Source organism: Mus caroli, chromosome 2 (genome assembly GCF_900094665.2).
Source record: "Mus caroli chromosome 2, CAROLI_EIJ_v1.1, whole genome shotgun sequence".
Classification (NCBI taxonomy): domain Eukaryota; kingdom Metazoa; phylum Chordata; class Mammalia; order Rodentia; family Muridae; genus Mus; species Mus caroli.
The window spans coordinates 118,853,509-118,875,997 of NC_034571.1; the positions used below are offsets into that span (position 1 = coordinate 118,853,509).

General features: G+C 39.5%; 2 protein-coding genes across 8 annotated transcripts in view; one reads left to right on the plus strand and one right to left on the minus strand.

Annotated features, from left to right (window-relative positions):
* The window catches only part of Fam227b (family with sequence similarity 227 member B), a 144,414-nt gene extending 136,221 nt beyond the window's left edge, over nucleotides 1-8,193 (minus strand). For 3 of the 5 annotated variants that reach the window (XM_021156369.2, XM_021156367.2, XM_021156372.1), the window contains exons 1-3: nucleotides 8,076-8,193; nucleotides 2,799-2,839; nucleotides 833-886 (exon numbers count right to left, since the gene is read on the minus strand). In XM_021156369.2, coding sequence (XP_021012028.1) covers nucleotides 833-886; nucleotides 2,799-2,819 — 75 coding nt within the window. In that variant the 5' untranslated portion in view covers nucleotides 2,820-2,839; nucleotides 8,076-8,193. Of the gene's footprint in view, nucleotides 1-832; nucleotides 889-2,798; nucleotides 2,840-4,426; nucleotides 4,441-8,075 lie in introns of those variants that run through there. The other 2 variants (XM_021156368.2, XM_021156371.2) reach the window with 2 other exon arrangements.
* A 118-nt stretch (nucleotides 8,194-8,311) lies between these two features.
* On the plus strand, nucleotides 8,312-22,438 carry Dtwd1 (DTW domain containing 1). 3 transcript variants are annotated; one of them, XM_021156082.1, is made up of 5 exons: nucleotides 8,312-8,378; nucleotides 10,707-11,021; nucleotides 14,692-14,835; nucleotides 16,193-16,451; nucleotides 21,221-21,769. In XM_021156082.1, the coding sequence occupies exons 2-5, from the start codon at nucleotides 10,758-10,760 to the stop codon at nucleotides 21,466-21,468; spliced, it is 915 nt and encodes a 304-aa protein (XP_021011741.1). In that variant the 5' UTR covers nucleotides 8,312-8,378; nucleotides 10,707-10,757; the 3' UTR covers nucleotides 21,469-21,769. The 3 variants fall into 3 exon arrangements, with proteins under 3 accessions (XP_021011741.1, XP_029330605.1, XP_029330604.1); XM_029474745.1 differs by having other exon boundaries at nucleotides 8,363-8,695; nucleotides 21,221-22,438; XM_029474744.1 differs by having other exon boundaries at nucleotides 8,363-8,665; nucleotides 21,221-22,438.
* The last annotated feature ends 51 nt before the right edge of the window (nucleotides 22,439-22,489 follow it).

Genomic DNA, 22,489 nt, shown 5'->3' on the forward strand with positions numbered 1-22,489 from the left:
TCACTCAGACACTGGACCAACCAGGCAGCACACACCACCTGATATGAGGCCCCCAACACACATACAGCAGAGGACTTCTGGGTCTGGGTTCAGTCATAGAAGATGCACCTAACCCTCAAGAGACTGGAGGCCCCAGGGAGTTTAGAGGTCTGGTGGGGTGGATGATGGGTAGTGGGTGATGAGGTGAGGGTCAGGGTATGGTCATCCTTGTGGAGACAGGGGGTCAGAGAGGAGGTATGAGATGTGGAACAGTTGGAAGGTGGAGTTAAAAGAGAATAAAAGCTGGAGTATAAATAAATAAATAAATAAATAAATAAATAAATAAATAATTTTTTAAAATGCAAAGATAACTGAAAATTAAAAAAAAAAAAGTTCAACAACCCTCAGCTCATGTTTGCAAATGAATGAGCTCATGCTCAGAGAGGGCTCCTTAATGACCTCAGTAACTCCAGAAAGATTCCTACAGAACAGTGGGAAAACATACTTTGCGTATTTGTTTGATTCAATAATGAAGGAGTACTATTGTATGTTCTCTGCAAACTCTGTGAGTATTATAGTCATGATAAGTGGCTAACTAAGAGTAATTGTCAGATTTTCTTCAGGTATAAATAAGACAGAAATCTTAGGGACGTTCACAGAACTGTATGCACAGGGCTAACAGAATTAAATGTCAGACACTGTTGTTGGTGAACTGGACATGGAATACAGTCCACTGAAAGGAAATAAACATTCCCCATATTGAAACACTGTCTGGAATCCCATTCTTCTTTCCATAGCTGATGGTTTTAAAAGGTGGGTCGGCAGAGAAACGAGGATACAAAGTCCTACTCACCCAGTTTTGAGACTTTAAGAATTCATCAAAGCTCCTTGGGGGATCCGGTAATTTCTAACGAAGCAAAATCAGTCAATTGTGTTAATTCTGATTGTACTTAACTCACATAGCTCACTAAACCAAAATATGGTATTTAAGTTAGAAGTTTTGGAATTTGTAAGCTATTGTAAACCATTCATTGTGTGCTTTGTAGAGTCCACACACTGTGAAAAGGGATAGAGGCCAGTGCTTCCCTGCTGCTGCTACAAGAAACCCCAACAAGACTTTTGCTGAATGCTCTCATTTCAAAATCTAATAAGAGTTCCAAGATAATTTTGAGATGTGGAATGTATCTATAATAAACCCAGAACCAGAAATGTAATAAATCTTTACCTTGGTGACAGGGAAGCAGCAGCAGTAAAACTGTGAGATACTCTGTAGGCTCCAGGCTAACAACTCATAATCGCATTTGTATTGTATAGGAGTTTCTCTGAGCACTGAAAATGTACTCAACCATAAATGAATTTTATCAAGATAAAACGAGAGTCCTCGTGGAGACTTTGTACACATTCCTCCTTCAACTTAGATATTTCCCTGTCTAAAACTCTCTCTTTCCAAGTCCTTCTTCACCTATTTAGTTCTCAAAAATATCAAATTAAAAGTAACTTTTAATTGGAAGATTGAAAATTCTAGACCAAACTAATTACCCAGAAAGACTTGGTTTAAAACAAAGCATCCACGAAGACACAAACAGATACTTTTTTCTAAAAAGGCTTTAACCTCCAAACTTACAAAGTTTTTTTCATGGTAATATTGTTCAGATTCATGTCTCCAGGGATATAGAGACTATGTACATCAGAACTGAATCTCATAAATTAAATATAGCAGCTGTCCCAAGTCTGTAAGGGCTTGTTGTCTTCATCATTTGATGAATAGGTGAGTAGATAAATGGGAGAAGTATCTAGTTATGTGAAAAATAATAACATGTCTAGATAATGAAAAATTAGTGAGGAGGAGCCAAAGAGAGAAAGAGAGAGAGAAAAATTTGGAAATCCTTAATATAGCTTAATAACTAATTAGCATACCTTACTAGTGGCTGAAAAGAATGAAATCATATTTTAGTTTACTAAAACACTTATTTTTTCACCAATTAAATGGTCCAGTTTATAAAATCACAGAGCTATACTATATAAACCTAATTACACATTTGGAGTTAAATAGAATATGTCATTCTCTTAATATTATTTAAAATATATGAATATCATTAAACATACATTTAACAATGATAATAAAACATTATATAAAATATCAAGAACAGATGAAGTCAAGTATTAAAGAATCTAAGGCTAAGTAGACACAGAAAGAGAAATGAGGAGTAGAGTATACAAAAGGCTTAGAAATAAAATAAATGAAGCCAATTTACATGTTTTATATTTTAGTGGTTATCAACCTATTTCAATTAAATTTTTGGTTGTGAACCTAGCTAGCTTTTAACAGCTGAGCCATCTCTCCAGCTCACTATTTTAATTATAACCTGAAAATAATATCACATTTTACTTGAAAGAAAGAGAAAATGAATGGAAGGCATGAAACAACTTTTCATGCCATGAAGGCAACTTTTAGCCAACTTCAATATGAAATTCACAACCTGGAATAACATGAAAAGGACTTAAGAAATGGGAGGTAAACACACATCTACTCTCATGGAAGGAGAGAGCTGCTCTGTGGAAACAACAAGGAAAAGCCAGGTCATACAGAAAGCATTCTTTTCTAGGTGTTAATGAAAGTCAGCAGACACTGATAACAATGATGGTCAAGGTTATAACACTTCATTCAAAACTTATCAAAGCTCTAAACTCCATGCAGGCTTCTCAGCACCAGGCTCAGATCAACAACAGGGTAAGCCCACGAAGCCAGCCAGCTGATGACCTGAAATCTAGAAAGAAACATACTCTATATATGCACAAATCCACAACAGCTTCCTTACCTGAGGGACAGTCAACTCCATCCACTGAACCTTCCCTTGACCTGCCATTGTGAAACAAATGTGAAGATCAATAGAGATCTGCTGTAGCTTAGATGTAAGTATGTTTTTAGGTAACAACTGGAAAGATACCCAAATGCAAAGTCAGATGACTTAAACAACCCCTCTGTGTCACCTTCAAGCCTCACTTACAAATTTTGTCAACAAATCCAAAGTGAAGGAAGAGCGTGTACAGAGGAAAACTAGACAGACTGAATGATTCTTACAGTTTTGAATTCCAGAACCTGAGCAGATTTTGAAAAAAAAAAATCAAACTCCACTTCAAACTTCCCCTACCTCAAATATCAAGAAAATATTAGAATTAGAAGAGGTTGGAGGTTGAGTAAATGCCAAATAAACTCAATCCAATTAAAGTTACAGCTTAACCCTAAAACTCAGCTCAACTCAAGGAAGATTCTGGAGCACCCTTTCATTCTAAGAAAGTTCCAGATCAGCCCTTTACTCTAAAAGCCAAACAAGAAAAAGGCTGGTGCTTTCCAAAACTTAAAACTAGCAAATCTCAGTGTTCTACAATGACTGTTACATAATGTTCAATTTAACATAATGTTAAATGTACAGCAATTACAGAGTAGCCCAAGAAAGAAGAGGAGCCATAAACCAGGGGAAATGCTGTCAATATAAATCAGGTAAGCAGACAAGGGTGTAAAAACTACTGTAAGTATATTAAAGATATTATGGTGTAGGCTGACTAACAGTGCCTGAAGAAATGGAGTGTTTCAGATATATCAGGAGTAAAGAGCAGTAATCCCAGCTACGCAGTCGGTTGAAGCATGAAGATTCCAAGTTTGAAGTCTTCCTAGGCAATTTAGCAATGAAGTCTTAAATTAAACACTAACTCAAAACAGAAAGTGGACGACAGCCTTTGCTCAGGACTATGACTCTATGTCTTCGATTAGGCTTTGTTGGATTCGAACAAGAGATTAAAGCTCTTCTCAATAATTCAGGCCCCACTCTTCGGCAAATGACCCAGAGTTAGCCTTTCTTTTTTTCTGCAGCATGGTCACACTAATTCTTATCATCCTGAATAAGCTTTTCCTCGTAGACTTAAGGAACTGGAGTAACCAAAATAAACACCCTTGGGCTGCTGAACGTGACATTATAACTGTAAGATCCATCCATGCTGTCTCATGTAATGAAAAAATATGATTCTTGTTGTATACTACTGGAGTGCATAATACTTTCAAAGTCTATTTGTCTGTTCAGCCTTTGGGGAACTCAAGTCAGTTCCCACTCATGTGTTGCTCCTGTCAACATGAACATTCTTGTTAATGTCTTCTGGCATGCATTCTCTAACTCATAGTGGGGTGGCTAGGTCAGCTGAAGTGAGCACTGCCAAAGAGACTTCCAAAACAGTTGTATACTGATTTTCATTTTCAATAATGTATGAAAGCTTCACAAACTACATTCTTGCTAAGAATCTAAGATTTAAAGAGATCTGTAGACTTAGCAATGCCTTTTGGATTTTTGTTTGGTTTTGGTTTGGGGTTTTTTTTGTTTGTTTGTTTGTTTGCTTGGTTGGTTCATTTGTTTTTGGGTTTTATTGTTTTGTGTTGTTTGAGACAAGGACTTACTATGTTGCCCAAACTGGTCTTCAACTCATGATTCTCCTGCTTCAGCTTCCTGAGTAGCTGGGATTACAGGTATGCATCACCACATGAAAGAGCCAGGCATCATTTATTAGTCACTTAATTATGGGGCTACATTACACCAGTAAATACACCAGTAAGTCATTTGTCATGCCAATAGCAGCATGTGCTTACACAAAGCTAAATAGTATAGCACTTAGCACACAGTATTGCTACACATTTAGCATACATTACTGACTGGGTAAGCAGCATGATCCATCAGCACCACAAATGTGATTAATGCTAGTACATTAATGTAGCACAGAATCACAAGTATACAGCCTTTTCAGATTGGCTTCCTTTGGCTAATAATGTGCACTAGAGTACTTTCATGCCTTGATAGCTCATTTTTAATTATACTACTTGAATTACTTTGAGAATTTCATATAGTGCATTTTGATCATATTCACCTTCTTTCCTAACTCCTTCCAGATACACCCTCTCCATCCTCAACTTCCTACACACCCAACTTTAAGTTTTCATCATCATAAAAACAAACAGCAACAAAACCTTATCCAGTCCAATTTGTGTTGCACAACTACTCTTGGGAGTAAGGGCTGTCCTGGAGTATGGTTTTTGTGAGTTACCATACTTCTATATTGCCAGATATGCTATGACCCCAATTCCTAGGAGGTGTTCAAAAGAGAAGCCTGTGACTCAGAGCCTACTATATCTTCTAACTAGGGACAGTTATATGGATCTTTTATCAGAAAGGTTTGTCATATTTTTTATAAAAAATTATTAGGTATTTTCTTCATTTACATTTCAAATGCTATCCCAAAAGTCCCCCATACCCTCCCCCTGCCCTGCTCCCCTACCCACCCACTCCCACTTCTTGGCCCTGGTGTTCCCCTGTACTGGGGCATATAAAGTTTGCAAGACCAAAGGGCCTCTCTTCCCAATGATGGCCGACTAGGCCATCTTCTGCTACATATGCAGCTAGAGAGAAAGAGCTCTGGGGGTACTGATTAGTTCATATTATTGTTCCACCTATAGGGTTGCAGACCCCTTCAGCTAAAGGTTTGTCATATTAAGCCATTGATAATTTGTGGTTTCCTGGGATGGCTGAAAGTTCTCTATGTTAGTTTACCTTACAAGTTACACTTTCTTTGATAACCCTTTAGGAAGTGTGAACTATGTTCCTTTTCCTAGTATCTGAACAGGCCTAAAGTCTCATTTGCAAGCAAAAGAATAGGAGAGAGGTAACACTGTTATTTTTTGAGGATGGGTCCAAAAGGACATGTGATTTCAGCCTTCTTTGCAGTGCTCCATTTGTAGTCTCTCCAGCCTGGGGTTGTTTTCTTTTCTTTCTTTGGGGTTTTTGTTGTTGTTGCTTTTTTGTTGTTGTTGTATTGTTTTGTTTTTGGTTGGTTTGGTTTTGTCAGCTTAACACAATTAGAATAATCTTGGAGGAGGAACATCAACTGAGAAAAATGCCTCAATCAGATTGTCTGTAGGCAAGTCTGTCGTGCAGTTTATTGACTGGTGATTGATGTGGGTGGGCACAGGTGGCACTGCCACCCCTGATAAGGCAGTCCTTGGCTATATAAGAAAGCAGGTTAAGTAAGCAATGGGGAGTAAGCTAGGAAGCAGTACCCCTCCATGGCTTCTGTCTTAGCTCCTGCTTTAAGTTCCTGCTTTGGTTTCCATCAATGGACTATGGCCTGGAATGTAAGCCAAATAAATTCTTTTCCTCCCCAAGTTGCTTTTAAGTCATGGTTTTATCACAGCAACAGAAACTCTCAGACTCCCAGCCTAAGCTAATACGTCTGCTCCTCTCCTGCCTCACTGTGAGGAGGATGAGGCTGCATAGTGAATGTATTAATAGGCACCCTGATAGCATGCTCAGTCTTCCCATTTGACTTACAAGAGAAAACAAAACACACCAATCCATTATGCACTAGACCACATGGTTGTTTCAAACTACTGTACTTTGGAGTTATTAGTTACACAGGCATAGCAACCTAGAACATTGGTAAATAGGAATGCTTGCCGTATCTATGCATATATGCACATATGTATATATGCACATACATGCAACTGAAAGTTCTATTGGGTAGACCTTTACTAAGTATAATGTACTAAACATAATGACTTTCTGCCATGAATAATTTCATTATTTAAAAAGTATGTGATTTTGTTTATTTTAGACAGTATCTTCCCCAGTCTAGACTGGCCTGAAACTTACTATGTGTGCTAGGATAGTCTCAATCTTTTGATTCTCCTGGCTCCCCAATAAAGATATGAGTTATCACTGCTGGCTCTAAAGTATAGTTTTGACTTAAGTTTTTGTTGTTGTTTATAAATAGGTCAAGATGTGAAACAACATATCCTATGCAACACCCTGTCCAGTTGGAAATTCTTCCCTAGACTCCAACCACTCATCAGGATGTGGCTTCATGGACTCCCCCAGCCTCTTTTGAGGTTCCTAAAATTTGTCATAATGCTTCCTGTACTACCCATACTTAACATGTAAGCACTTCCAGGGCAAGGTGTAAAGATGACAATAACAAAGCTAAAAATTGAAAGGGCTAACAATTAAAAGTCAAATATCCCATTTTCTGATGTTCAAGCCCTCACTGTGTGATGCCTAACTTAGTGACTTGTGATGTTGTGCACAATTAACTAAAGCTTAATTCCTAAGGCAGGTAGACATGTCAATGTGGGTCTCAAAGTAGACTCTCAACTGTTTTAGCATTCAACATATATGAATACCATTCTGGTGGCTCTCACATTGTGTCTCAAAAGGTTAGTAACTTCCTTTTCTGTTTTGATAAGTGAAGGTATAGTGGACTGGCTGACATTTAGAATGACTTTTGTTCTGCATGCCTCTCTTTCTTAAAACATTTTTGCTTAAAGTCTAAATTCAAATATCCATGGTCTAATTTCTACCTCATTCTCACTAGTTCTGAAATTCCTTTTCTGTATTCAAATCAGGAATACTAGTTTGGCTGGTATTTGAGGTCTCCAAAACATTAAGGGACCTATTCAGGCTCTCTCTCTCTCTCTCTCTCTCTCTCTCTCTCTCTCTCTCTCTCTCTCTCTCTCTCTCTCCCCCCCCCACCCCCTATTCAAGTAGAAGCTACCACTCATGGCCAGGCTGGAAATGGGCCTTCCTCCCACTTACAGGTATGATCCTGGGAATTCATGTTAACCATTGTCTATTTTTCTGTTAAAACTTTTATAAATTCTGGTGTGGTAAATATCAGTGTCCTGGTTTGTCATTCGTGATTACACACAAGGCTGTTCTTTTTCTCCCATTGGCTAATTTCATAATTCTCCACTCATTAAATAAATTGCTTGATATATGACAGTTTTGTTTCTAATTTAACAACTATTGTTTAGGTTTCTTTGAGGTGGAGCATAGAAAAATAACTTAATCATTTATCCCCATATATTAGACTTAAAAACAACATAAAAGAAAAATACAGGTGTCAACTCTGCGTGTTGTACGCAAAGCACATAATGCATAAACGGTTTTTCTAAGAAGTCTATCAAGCTTGAACTACCAACCACCTAAAGCTACAAGTCTGAGATCTCATAAATATAGTATTTGGGGAGGTAAAGCGGTGTTACTAGCTCCTCACTAACTCACAGAAACTACTTTCGAAAATGCAGTTCCGGAACACGTCACCAGTTGCGCTGGGGGCCCACAACGGGTGGCACAGCAGGAAGCTGACGGTTCCTTTGGAACAGGTCGCCCGGTAAGCGAAGGCGGGACTTCCGAACGAGTTCCTCCTGCTCGCCCACGGGATTCTCCCTCTGAGCATGCGCCACGGTCAGCTTCCCCGTGGCCCTGGCAACCGCCAGGCCCCGCCCTCCCGTGTTCTGCGGAAAGCGCTCCGGGTGGAGCGCGTGGAGCGGAGGCGGTACGGACCGAGAGTTGAGCGTGGTGCAGGTCGGCCTCCCCTCGGGTCGGGTGGCTCGGGCCGGACGCCAGCCAGACCCAGCGGAGGTCTCACTGCGGCCTCGTGCTGCGTGTGGCGTGCCCGTGGAGGCAAGACTCGAGTGGTCTGGGGCCTAAATGAAGCCTTATTAGGCTTCCTAAGTCGGCGTTGCTCACTCCTGGCACGGTCAGCTCCCTGTGAGCGCCGATTCAGGCTTTGGCGTGGTTTCGGCATGGTCGCGGGAAAAGGAAACCAGATGTGTGCTGTTACCGTCAGCCGATAAGCAGACGCGTTTCTTGTGTGTCTATTTCTTGGGAATGTGAGACAAGTATAGTAACACTTTGCATTGCTAGTTCCACGAGGTTGGGTAAGAATGATGAGCCCAAGATTGCAGCATTTCAGGACTGTTTATGATTGAACTCCAAATGCAAAATTTTCCAAGACACTCCGCCTGTCTATAATGTGTTCTGTGGGAAGGGATTCAAGTTCTGTGTTTAAAAATGGCGGTGGTATCTTGGATGTTTAAAAAAAAAGGGGGGGGGTATTGTATCTCATCAAATTATATGATCAGTTCTTAGTACTTCACAAGCAAATATTGAAAAGTCTTATGTGGTCCTGAATTTGTCCACAGTTCAAAATAGGAGAAATTTAAAGAATATTCCCTTGGGAGGCAAATCAGCTTAATGTGTTGGGAAAAGTAGCCTTGTGCTGCCGAGCTGTGTAGAGCCCCAAAGTTGAGTACAAAGATAAATCCTGGATGTCTTCTACAGGATGGTTTCAATTTAGTTGACAAGTATTTGAATCTATCTAAAAAAAGAAAATCAGGAATAGGTAAATCGGAAAGAATTGTACTTTAGCCTCATTGAAAAGTGCCTCCAAATGAATATCTATATCAAATATGTGGACCCAGGGATAAGTAGTCAGAAGTGTAAAAGATTGTCTTTGTGTGAGTTTATAAGGAACTGAGTTAGAATCTGACTTTGAGCCTAAAAATAGATGTTAGGTGCAAAGCAGACAGGATGAAACTGCATAAATATCATTATTTTTAGAGAAATTGAGTGGAAAAAAATTTTTTTCAGCCCAAGTTGCAGAGTAGACCATCAGGATGCTAGTTATTTGCCCTTGTTTTCTAATTCTTTACAACTCTCCCCCACCCAACTCCAGCTGCATCGCCCTGCACGTATTTGATAAGTATAGGTATACTTACAGGCATCCATGTCCTTGTCATTGATTGTTATTATACACTACTGGAGACAATGTCAGAATCCACAGGCTGACAGTTCAGTCACAAAAATTGACCCAGCCTCTTCCAAGTCACAAACTGAGCCTTCAGAATTCCCTTCCAACTAGCTACAAGCTGAGAGTCCTTCATCCCCTCTTCAGATGCATTTGATTTGCTTGTGTGGCCCACAGATCTTAGGGGACACTATGCTTGCATTTGATGGTTATTATAAAGGCGATTTTAACAGATTTCAATATACAGGCAGGTGGAGTAGGTAAGGGACTGGAGCACAGGTCCTTCCTCCCTGTGCAGCTGAGGTGGGCTTCCTTACAGCGTGCAGATGCCCTTGCATAGTCAACTGTCCAGAAGCTACCGGAAGTCCTGATGGGGTTTTATAGAGGGTTTTATAGGCTTACTTGCTAACTGAGTGAAAGGAAATCCTCAGGGCCTGTAAGGTTCTTTGGCTTTCCTTCCTCCAAGGGAGGAAACAAGGCAGAATCCGGTACTCATCTACTATTATACTGGAACAATTTAAGTTGAACTTTCTATTACCCCTCCTGAGAAAGGAGTTTTAAGTCAGAAGTCCAGGGAAAAATGAAAAGGGGTGTGTGTGTGTGTGTGTGTGTGTGTGTGTGTGTGTGTGTTCACAATACCCAACTGATTTTACTCATACCACTATAGACTTTTATGTTTTATTTAGATTTACCATGAGTGTTGGTGTCATAGGATGCCAATTCAATTTATATAGTTGAATGTATTTCTGTACAGTAGTAACAGAAAGTCAGAAAGTCTTGTATTATTAATATTTTAAGTCAAAATTACTATATTTGGGGCAAAATGGGTACTATCAGAATGGATTGTCAATGTCTAAATTTTATACTTGAAATCATTTTTAATATAAACATTTCCATTTTTAATGAAAGAGTAACTGAAATTGCTTTTTTGAGTTGGTTGTTTTTAATTTTGTATTTTCAAGCATATCAATTTAGTGGGTTTTGAACTTATTAATATCTGTTGATAAATACTAAACCTAACAGTGTAACTTATACTGGGCAGTTTTATTTGTAATGACAGTACATTGTTGACATTTCATTCCTTCTCATTTTAATTTTTGCAGTGTACCTATGATACATGCTTTAGAAACAGAACATTTTGGTTCAAAGGGAAAATGGCTCTCAGTCCATCTGTAGTTCCTCAAGAAAGTAAAGAAGATAATGTAAACTGTGTAGAAACAAAACCGTCACGGACTGCTTCCATTGCTTCAGAAGACCCCCTTCAAAACTTATGCTTAGCATCTCAGGAAGTGCTTCATAAGGCTCAGCAAAGTGGAAGGTCACGGTGTCGCCAGTGTGGTGGCTCAAGGATGTTCTACTGCTACACATGCTGTGTCCCAGTGGAAAATGTGCCCACTGATCAGATCCCATGTGTGCAGGTAAGAGGCTCGTGGGAAAGTAGAAAAATGCATTTTAAAAAGAGACCATATGTGTATGTGTGTACACGTGTGTGTGTGTATGTGTGTGTGTACATATATACACTGCTCCAGCACCCTGTCTGCCTGCTATTATGCTCCCTGCTATGATCACAGACTCCAATGCTCTGAAAAAAGGAATGTAGATCAGAAAGAAAAACTTATATTTATAGAGCTACTATTTTGATAGAAATTTAACAACAGGATTATTTCCCAAATCATTTGTGTTGCCTACCACTTATTAGAAGTATGTAAGAAAGGATTTGAGCAACTGTATAGTTTTCTAAAGTATATTTTGGTGCCTGCATATAAAATTTGATATGAGAAATAGAAAATCTAGACGATCTTGTTTCTAAATTCTACTTCAGTTTTAAATAAACTTTCAGCCTGCTTGGGAGTAAGAAGTAAGTCTCTCTTAATCCTAAAATTATCTGGAGCATTGTGGTGATTTAAATGAAAATGGTCCCATCAACTCGTATATTTGAATACTTGATCCCCAAACAGTTGGAACTTTCTGGGAAGGATAAGGAGGTGTGGTCTTATCAGAGGAAATGTGTCACGGAGGGGGGGGGCGGGCGGGGGCAGACTCTGGGGTTTCAAAAGAGCAATTACCAGTGCTCTCTTTCTGAATCACGGTTGTGTCTCAGGATATACGCTCTAAACTACAGCTCCAGTACCATGCCTGCCTGCCTGCTGTCATGCTCCCTGCTATAATGGTCATGGAGTCTAAATGTTCTGAAACTGTTATCCCAAAATAAACTTTTTTTTGTAAGTTGCCTAAGTCATGGTGTTTTGCCACAGCAATAACTAAGAATAAATCAGACATACCTTTATTTGATGCAGAATTTGAAAACTATAAGACTTGAATAAAGATTAAAAAAATCAGAAGGGAAATGAAAATCTCAGCCTCAGCAGCCCTGTTTGAAAGGCTTTGCTTTGGGGCAAGCACTTGTGCCTTCCTCCTGGTGGTGCTTTAATATAGCTGAGTCTCTTGTCAGAAACATGGCCGTCAGAGAAAAAATGATCATCCTGTTGTATATTTCAAAGTAGAGTATGTCTCCCAAACTTCCCTCTGGTCTAGTCAATACTGTAGAGTTTACTCTCCCATGTCAGTATTTAATGTGGTTTGCCTGTCAGATGTATATGAACCAGTGCACAAATGTAAATTCCCATTGTTTGGTGTGCCCTGGTATCACACTGCCAGTAGCTGTAGACTTGCTCGTTGAGAACTGGTGATATTCTAGGTTGGGTCCTGAGGTCATGGGTTATGTATAATTGTCTTATAACTGGAGATTTTAGTTCATAAAACTTCCTTTTTATTCACTTTAAATTAGTCTACGTGATTTGAAAATTTCATTAATAACATTTGATTCTGTGTTCTTCAGTCTTGCTTGTTTTTTATTCTTTTTTAAATTTTTTTTATTTTATTTATTTTTTTTATTACGTATTTTCCTCAATTACATTTCCAATGTTATCCCAAAAGTCCTCCATACCCCCCCTCCCACTTCCCTACCCACCCATTCCCATTGTTTTGGCCCTGGCATTCCCCTGTATATTCTTTTTTAAAAAATCAATTCTGTGTTCTTGATGTAAAGTTGGTCAGAAGTATTAATCTTAGCCTGTACTTTAACTCTACTCATCAACTTGTTAGATAATCAGTTCTTGTAGGAGAGAAATCTTTGTCCTGATCTTTGTCATTCCTCTTTCCCTCTTCCCAGGGCCTAAGATAAAGCTGACCTGGTATTTAGAGGCCCTGGGAAAGGGAAGCGAATTACAGCTGAGGCAGTGCTGTGAGGAAAGTCTGGGGCAGTGCTCATTCAGGAGCAGACCTGTGTAAAATAATCCCCAAACTGCCTACTTAAATGGTAAATTTCCTACCGTTAGAAATCGTCATGTTGGTTTCATGTGGTTGGCCCTATGGCCTAAATGATGACTGGGGGAGTGGAGATGAAAGGGGAGTAGTGGTGCTTGCAGTTCTAATGGGGGGGGAGGGGCTGTTGGAGGTGTGCATTTGTGCCTGCATCCCTCTGAGGTATACTGTTTATAACATCATTGTCCAGAAAGGAAAAGAAAGGAAACTTGGTTTACTTATAGTGTGCAGCTACTGCTCCTCTAAAGAATGGCCTTGGAGCACCTGAAGGGTCAGTCTCTCCCTTCAGGTCCCTGTCATTCTCCACAGGACAAACGCTCTCCTAATGCAGTTCCTCTCCAGGTTCTGAAAGGAAGGCTCTCTCTTCAAGACCCCACCATGCTGCCTCTTGTGTGTGCTCTATCTCTGTTAATGCTGCCCCACTTCAGAGGCCCAGTCATGGCCTCTGTTACCTTGAGACTGCCTCTCCAAGTAATCTCATCTTGAAGGGGGTGTGGTGAACTGAGAACGAATGATAAGCATTATATTTATGCATTTCAAAGTAATTATTTTGAGTTAAAGACCCCAGGTGGAAAGATATTTTATTATTGCATTTATATAAGACTGCAGAAAAAGAAACTTGAAGTGACAACCAGCCTGTGGGAAAGGAAGAGGATGGGATACTAGAAGACCTTTGGCTAGTGGTGGATCCTTATCTTGATTGTGGTGACTAGTTCACAGGTGTAATATATGCCAAACCTATTAGGATGTTGACTAAGCACATGTGTAGTTTAAAACAAGAAACACAATTTTATGTTCCAGAGTAAAATAGCTGCCTTCTAGGACCTGGTCATAGAGCTTCTACCTTCTTTATATGAAGTGGGGGTCTTAGAGATGGCAGATGTACCTACCAAACAACAGAGTTGGAAACGGAGAAACTGAAATAGTAAAAACATTTTAGTTCAAGAAATCCAAGATAATTGTTATCTTTGAACAGAAGCAAGACATAATATGTAAGAAAAATACTTGGGCAAGTATTTTTGAGATACAACTTGAATCAAATATAATGTTAGTGGAGTTATTTGTGATAAAGCCCTTGAAGGCTTATTCTGTTGCTGGTTTTTCTGTTTTTTTTGCGTTTTTTTTTTTTTTTTTCGAGACAGGGTTTCTCTGTGTATCCCTGGCTGTCCTGGAACTCACTTTGTAGACCAGGCTGGCCTCGAACTCAGAAATCCGCCTACCACTGCCTCCTGAGTGCTGGGATTAAAGGCATGCACTACCACGCCCTGCCTGTTGCTGGTTTTTCTATTGACACCTTAATTGTAATGCCAAAGATCCAAAATTTCAGGTAACTTTGATTAAAAAAAAATTGTATGAGAAACAAGATTTAAATTTGAATTTTAAGTCTGAAGTATCATTTAAGCTTTCTCTTTCTCTCTCTCTTTTTTTTTTGAAAACAACATAAAATGAACCTAGAGTTCATAGGAATTGGTTTTAAAATGTCCTTGGCATGGATGCTGAGATGTGCAGAACTGAGTGCATGTATTACTTAGGTAAAGCAACCCTGGATCATTGTGTTGAGAATGTCACACGTTGTGTGGGCCAGATCATTGCTCAGGTACATGGTCCACATGGGTAGCCTGGTCTATACATTGTGGCCTTCAGTTGTAAGTGCACTCACGGGAACTCAGTCTGAGCTGGGTGGGTTTGCTTCAGAGCTTATATTGTCACAAAATATCATAATTTTATATTCTTTTGTTCCTTTGCCTTTTTGTTTTACCTTAGCTTCCATTGAAGATTGATATCATTAAGCATCCAAATGAAACAGACGGCAAGAGCACCGCTGTGCACGCGAAGCTCTTAGCGCCCGACTCTGTGAACATTTACACATATCCGTGCATTCCGGAGTACGAAGGGAAGGATCACGAGGTGGGCGCCTTGGCACTGACATCCTCATGGGAACTCCCTTGACCAGGATTTAGTATCTCCTTAGCAGTCCAGTGCTGTGTGCAGTTAATGGTATTGACCTTTAAACGGGGTTTTAGTCTTTGCCAGTGTCCTGCTTTTCCTTTCCCCCTTAGGATTCCCCTGTCTGTATTGCTTGTAGATGGTCTAATTTGATACAGACCAGGAAACTGAATTAGCTATCATTGGAATGTCTGCAAAGGAGAAGAAGAAAAAGGACTGCCTCAGAGGAGTTTTTAGAAATTCTCACCAAATTAAGAGTTTTAGTATATAAATATTGAGATATTTCTTAACAGCTGCTTATATGTCTTCCTTGGGCATACCTAGATTCCTAATTCATAATTCTAGTTAAAATTGTCATTTTGGTGGGAAAACATAGCCTTCTTATCAAAAAAGTAACTTTGTAATAGATCTCAAAAAAATAGTCTTTAGGTGCTTCTAAAACAAGCATGTTTACTTTTTTTGAGCTATATATATATTTCTTATTTAATATTTTAAATATGTAAATATATTTTATTTATTATTAAAATACATAAATATATATGTTGATATATATATTACTTTATCTCTATATAATTTAAAACTATTTAGACAGTTATATTTACAAGGAATATCTGAATTTGATATAGTAATATGTTTGTGTATCCTTCTCTGGTCAGCTAAATACCATTTATTTAATTAAATAGAACACACTGCTGCATTCTTCTGTAATTTAAGACAGTTTCCCTGTGTGGTTCACACTGGTCGTCTCAGCTCCCCGCAGCCTCCCATCCCAACCCCCTCCCACCCCCGCTCTAGTGTACTTTATTCTTCTGTCACTAATGGCTGGGAAAGCCATCACACTGTTTCTTCTCCTGCCTGTTCATTTTATTTTCTTTGTAAAATGGACATGATATGTATTCATTGAGCAGTTTTCTGTGGTGGTTTTTAAAAAGCATCGTGTACTTTGTCTTTTGTCTATTTGTCTGGCCCTGACCTCGTGTCCCTGTGTCTCTAGTGCTGTGCTAGAATCACAGGAGTGTAGCACCAAGTCACAGAAATGAATCTGTATTTATTTGTTTGTTTTTAAATTTGGCGAATTATTGACTTGGCTTTGTCAATTAGTGAGAAACTTGTTTTGAAGTAACTTCTCCAGGTAGTATAATATGATTCTATGTTCTTAGGAATGAGCTAAAACTTTACCATATATATAAGAAAACAAATACCACAGTCAACCCAATGCTTATTTCTTTAGACACTCAGCATCTCTTTTTCTTAGAGTTTTAAGTCAGCATTTGTTGAAGATCACAGCACGTAGCTAACTTGCGTTTCTTTGTTTTAGGTTGTACTTGTTTTTCCTGGGCCTCAGTCTATCTCAATACAAGATGTCTCTTTCCATCTACAAAAAAGGATTGAAAGTAAGGGTAGAAACAAAGCTGACGATCTTGATGTGCCACCTCGGAAACTCAGGAGGACTAAGGCCGAGGAAGGCTGGGATCTGAGTGACAGCACACGACAAGGCCCGGAGTTGAAAAGAGTTGTCTTTATTGACAGCACCTGGAGCCAGACAAACCAGATCGCCTCTGATGAGCGGCTTCGGGGTGAGGATGGCGTTTGGGGACTTTCTTCCCCTGACAGCCTTTATTTAGAAAAACTTCACTTCTATGGCTCCCTCAAAAGAAAAGTTCTATCCAATGCTCGGATTTGCTCCATTTCTCATCTCCCTTTCTGTATTCTGTGTGTGTTTATGCATCTATGTACATCGCTGGTGGAACCCTTTCAAAGTAAGCAGTAGGCTTTGCAAAATGGCTCTCAAAATACTGTAGATCTGTTAGAAATAAGGGCACTCCTATGTGATAAATACAATGCCATTGGTGCTCCTAAGAGAATCAATAGAACTTGTACAATATATAACCTACAACCTGTCTTCACATCTCTCCAACATATACAATAATGGCTTTTGTAGCACTTTCTCCTCTGACAGTATTTAAACTCAGATTTTCCGATGCTTGTACATCTTTAGTTTCTTAATCTAGAGCAGTTTCCTTTTTTTTTTTTCTTTTTCTTAATTTAGATTTTGGTAAAGTGGTCAGGTTGGTTGACTGAATGTCTGATCATGATAAACTCAGTCTAGGTACTTTGCTTCCTATGCTTTTTAGATTATTTAAAATGTACATGTATGTATGTGTGCCTGTGTGCACATGTGCAGCCTGTGTGCACATGTGCATGTAGGAGCCCATGGAGGCCAGAAGAGGGCATTGGATCCCCTGGAACTAGAGTTACAGGCAGTTATGAGCTTTCTGTGTGGGTGCTGGAAACCAAACTTGGGTCTTGCACATAAGCAGGAAGTACTATTAACTACTGAGCCTTACCCCAGCCTCATAGTTAGGATACTTTAAAGTAAGAGGAAATCCAGGCTTTTCTGTAGCTGGTCCACTTTGTATCTGTTGTTTGTTGTCATTATTGATAGTAGGTCCTTTCCCTGTAGTTCATTAGTTGTTTGGTAGTGTATGTTGAACTCAAGTTTTATACTTACTTACTGTTGAATTCAGTCAGGAGACATATAAAACAAGCTGTCTCCTTATTTAACTAGGACTATTTGATTTAACAAGAACTACTTGATTAGTGTGATGATTGCTAGATCTTTGCACCATAAAAGTTTATATTCCTTTAGTATACAGGAAAATAATGCTTCCAGGCTACAGATGTTCTCAACAGAGCTTAGTATTAACAGATCATTGCTTCCATCAGTCATTACATTGAGAAGCACAATATGGTGACAGTTTAGTCATGTTACTTCTTCCTGAGTTAATCGGTCCTTTTAACACTGGCCCTAGGAGGTTGTAGTAGTTCTGGCCTCAGTAGACGCAGCAGGATATCTCAAACCTACTTTGACTTTCTTCCTGCTGCAAACTTGGGTTCATCGTTTTCTTAAAGACCCATGGTTCAGTTTACTAGGATCTGATATTAGAAGCTGAGTTGTGTCAGTTGATTGCTACATTCCATTTCTTTAGTAGACAGAGCCAAAGAAATAAATAGGTGTGCATATTGTGAATTCACAGTGGTAGTCTCATCTCACTTTAATATTACAGGAATTTCATTTGTTTTACTTCCATTTCTCTGTCTTTCATAAGAAAAAATTCCACATGCCTATGTGTTTATATGTATATGTGATGCATGTGCATATGTGTATGTGCGTGTGTTTATGTATATGTAGGCTCATGCATGCTACCTACTATATGTGGCGTTCAGAGAATAATGTTGATTGTCATTCCTTGCCTCCCACCATGCTTCAAACAGAGCCTCTTGCTCACTGCATCAGATGAGCCAACTCACAGCTTCTGAGTGTCCTCCAGTCACCACCTCCATCTCAACAAAGGGGTCGGGATTGTAGCTGTGCTTCTGCCTTTGCCTTTCTATGGATTCTGGGATTGACACAGGTCGTCAGGCTGTTGTGCAGCAAGTGCGCTGCTCACTGGGCTGTCTCCGGGCCCTGCATGCCATTTCTGCCTGAATGATATGCTGAGCTCCCAATAACAGCTTAAGTTCCTTTACTTGCCTGTGAACACAGCTGTAGTATGCAGTCTAGGGGTCCATGCTGTTTCTATTGTTTCTTTGAACCTTCCTCGGTGCTTCAAGCATTCTCAGTGGTTTCTCCAAAAGCTTTAAGATTTTCCCAGTTATTGAACAGCCTCGTGATCAGAAGGCAAGAGAACTACTCAGTTGGTATTGCATGGTTGCCAAAAGGTCCCTCAAGAGAAGACCTACTACAGTCTGTTAATCAATTCCAAGCTAAAGGAAGTACAGAGTACATCACACTGACTTAGTTAACTTGTCAGCTAATGGAATAGTTTGTACCTGTGGGCTGTAAGACTTTGAAGAATTCATTGCTGCTGTTTACTAGATGATCCATGCTGCCCTGTGCTTTGGATGAACAAGAAGTCAGTCTGCCACAGCCCCTCGGTCCCCTTACTGCAGCAAGTCACTCCTCAGTTTGAAGATTTGTCTCAGATATTTTTCTTATTACTACCTTATATGGTAATCACTAGGTTCAAATGAAAGAACATGAGTAAAAGTCCTTGAAAAACCTATAAATAGAATTATTCTGCTACGATTCAAAGTCAGCTTGTTTAGGTTTGCCTAAAATGAGATTTGTACAAAAGATTTGTTACTCCTTTCTATTTCCCATAGAAAGCATGCATTTCACTTCTGTGCTAGTTTATAACCATGAAAAGCAAGTCCATACAGGTCCTAATTACGTCCCTGCTTCCTCTGCCTCCTCAGGAATAATTGGGGGACTCTTTCTCAGTCTGGTGACTTTACTTTATACAGTGTTCTCCAATTTCATAGGTTTTTCTGCAGTTTTCAAAATTTTATTATCTACTTACAGCCAAATAGAATTCCATGGTATCCTTACTATATTTTCCTGTTGATAACCATGTAGGCTGACTTCATTTCCTCACTATGTGTATACAGCAGTGATGAAGGGGATGAGACTCTCCATGGTGTGATAAGAAGCCTCCTGAGTGTATTTCCAGGGCTTCTATAGTGAGGCTGTGTGTTAGTTCCATTGTTAGTGTTTTGAGGAACCTCTACAGTGACTCCCGCAGTAGCTACACAGTTTACATTCTCACTGGCAGTGAATAAAAGGTTTTCCCCCAACTCCCCACCTTGTGATGATCGCTCACTTCATTGGTCAATTTATTTCATTTCTAGACATCTAAGTTGCTTTGGTTTGGTTTTTGAGGCAATTACAGTGTCATATTTTTCCCTGACTTCTTTCTCTGCAAGTCCATTATTGGTGCATATTAAAGCTACTGGGTTTTGTATTCTTTGCTGAGCATGATTATCAGGCCCAAGAGTTTTCAGGTGGAGTCCATGCAGTATCTTCAGTGTAGAGTCACAGTGTCTGTAAGAAGCAATAGGTTAATTTCTTCTTTCCGATTCTTATCTTCCCTGTCTTTCTCTGATCCTACTGCTCTAGCTAAAACTTCCAGAACCATATGGAATAGGAGTCAGGGGAATGGGCACCCTTGTCCAAGATTTTAGAAAAAATGCTCTGCTTTCCCTTGTTTAGTGTGTTGGTTGTAGTTTGTCATGTGTCGATTTTATCATGTTGTGGTATGCTCTGTCCATTCTTACTTTCTTGTGGACTTTTATTATGAAGGCATGTTGAAAATAGTTAGGGGGAATGTTGAAATAGTTAGTTTAGTAAAGAGATTCTTCTCGAAGAACCATGACTTCACTAGCCCTGGAAAGATGACTAGGTTTTAAGTATCAGGCATGATTTCCCACTTTAGTGGGTTTAGTTAAGTCTGAATAGATAGCTGTTGGTTACCACCAGGACATGGGTGTCACTACTGTACCCTTAGGATATTGTGCTGTGCTGGTCGTTGTTGTAGTTCGTAGGCGTCATAGCTAGGTAGGACTATTGGTTGCTTCCCTCTTTTGGAAGCATGCATGGTGCCTTCTGGGACCAGGAAAGCTAGTCTTCAAGGAAGAAGCTTTTAAGCCTGCTCTGGGCACTCTGTTTGAAGTACATGGTGTCTTTAGCAGTAAGGTCTTGCCTTCTACCTCTGGGGAGCAACCAAGGGTAGTAATAATACCTATAATATTTTTGAGTCTCATAGACAACATTTACCAACAACTCAAAAAAGGGCTTCTCATGCCTGATGTTGGGGGTTTTGTTAGATCTTTAGCTCTTGGAGGGAGTGAGTTATCAACCCGGATGAGAAAATTTCATATCAAGTATGTATGTATATTTATACACCTACTTATATATATTATAGTATGAATCCTTATGACTTGTTTAGCATCCTTACAGTCATTTCCCCTCCCTCCCTCCCTCCCTCCCTCCCCATCTGCATTTGTCTCCCTCCTCCTCTCTGGTGAGAGACTGTAACAAAATATACTTTAAAAAAGAGTGAATAAAGATGACAACTATTTCAGGAATAAAACCATTTTATCCAATAAATTAAATCCTTTGTGCAAATGGATAATGAAGTTCTCTCAACAAGTCAGAACTTGAAAAGAAGCTGTTAGATAGAAAATAGCAGGAGAGGTAGAAGCCTCTCTGGACTGTTCAGTGGTAAGTGTGTCATATAAGGTCTGAGCTTTGGGGAGATTAAGTGTGCACATGATCCCATTCTATGCCATGCATGTGTCCTTTCTATGTGTACCTCCGTGCATTAAAATAATACCCTGTCTACACTTGGAATAGAAGGAACTTACTGTACTTTAAAAAATATCCTTGAAGCAATTAAATCATCACTGTTTATCAACACATATTATTGTACCAGTTATTGTTATTGTTCTCAAAATAATGTGATTGAGACATAGTCACATGTTCCCTTTTTTGTTTGTTTGGCAGAGTTATTACAAGTTGAACTGAGAACAAGAAAAACTTGCTTTTGGCGCCATCAAAAAGGGAAGCCAGATACTTTCCTTTCCACAATTGAAGCCATTTATTACTTCCTAGTAGACTACCATAGTGCCGTGCAGAAAGAGAAGTACAGAGGACAGTATGACAACCTTTTATTCTTCTACTCTTTTATGTACCGCTTGATAAAGAATGCCAGAGGCTCTGGAGAGAAGGCTAAACCGCAGCCCATCCAGTAGTTCTGCATACCCACTTGTCCTGGGCTCTTGCAGTCGAGCCTTGTTTACTCCGGGGTGATAACCATGTGTTATGCCCATGAGAGGACACAGGGAAGATCCAGCCTTGTTCATTTTATTGTATTTTTTTAAAGTAAAATTTGAAGTTTGGCAATTTTTAAGAGATGATCTTGATTGAAAGACCAATCAGAAGCTAGTTGCTCAATTCGGGCATCTCCCACTGTACTGTACATTTTCATATGCTGTGTTACATTTATGTGATTGTAATTATGTGTGATTAAAGGGTGTCTTATCTTTTCACTTATACTCGCCCTTACCATTCGACTTAAATGAAGTTAGAATCTGTTGGGGGGAAAAATGTAATTTGCTTAAGGTTGGTGGCAGAATTGGCAAAGGTGAGTGTGTTGCACTGTCTCTGGAAGTGAACACTCCCTCCCACTACCTGGCCTCTGCTCTAAGAGAGAACTGTGGCATCACGTGGTCCTGCCAGAGGGATGTGCACATGACCCATTTTGGCAAATCACATGGCCCAACAGGACCAGGTCTGTTTTGATGTATGAGGGATGCTGTAGGAGATGGAATATATTTTTCAAGAGTGAGTGATACAGGGGTAAAATAAATCTCATGTTTACAATGCATTTAGAAACAAAGGTAAGTTTGACGTGATTTAAGTAGGGCAAAGTCTAGATTGGGGCAGGGTGAGGAGTATGCTAAACTCTTCAGACCATCAAAACAGTTGCAGGGTTGAAAGAAAAAGAAGGGAACAGTCTGATCACTCATGTGCCCATCTCATGGCAGCTATAAGAAAGAAGGCCCACACACTTCAGATAAGAGTATTGCACAGCCCTACAGCCAGATAGTCTCTAGTCCTGCTGAAAGCAGATACCTGTGAGAGTACAGAATTGGCTGTTGTACTGACTGGTTTTGTGTGTCAACTTGACACAGCTGGAGTTATCACAGAGAAAGGAGCTTCAGTTGAGGAAATGCCTCCATGAGATCCAACTGTAAGGCATTTTCTCAATTA

Excerpts from the sequence above, each read along its gene's own strand:
- Dtwd1 (XM_021156082.1), top strand. The coding sequence starts at position 10,758 with ATGGCTCTCAGTCCATCTGTAGTTCCTCAAGAAAGTAAAGAAGATAAT. Across the intron at positions 11,022-14,691 it reads ATCAGATCCCATGTGTGCAG|CTTCCATTGAAGATTGATAT; the intron begins GTAAGAGGCTCG and ends GTTTTACCTTAG. Across the intron at positions 14,836-16,192 it reads ACGAAGGGAAGGATCACGAG|GTTGTACTTGTTTTTCCTGG; the intron begins GTGGGCGCCTTG and ends TCTTTGTTTTAG.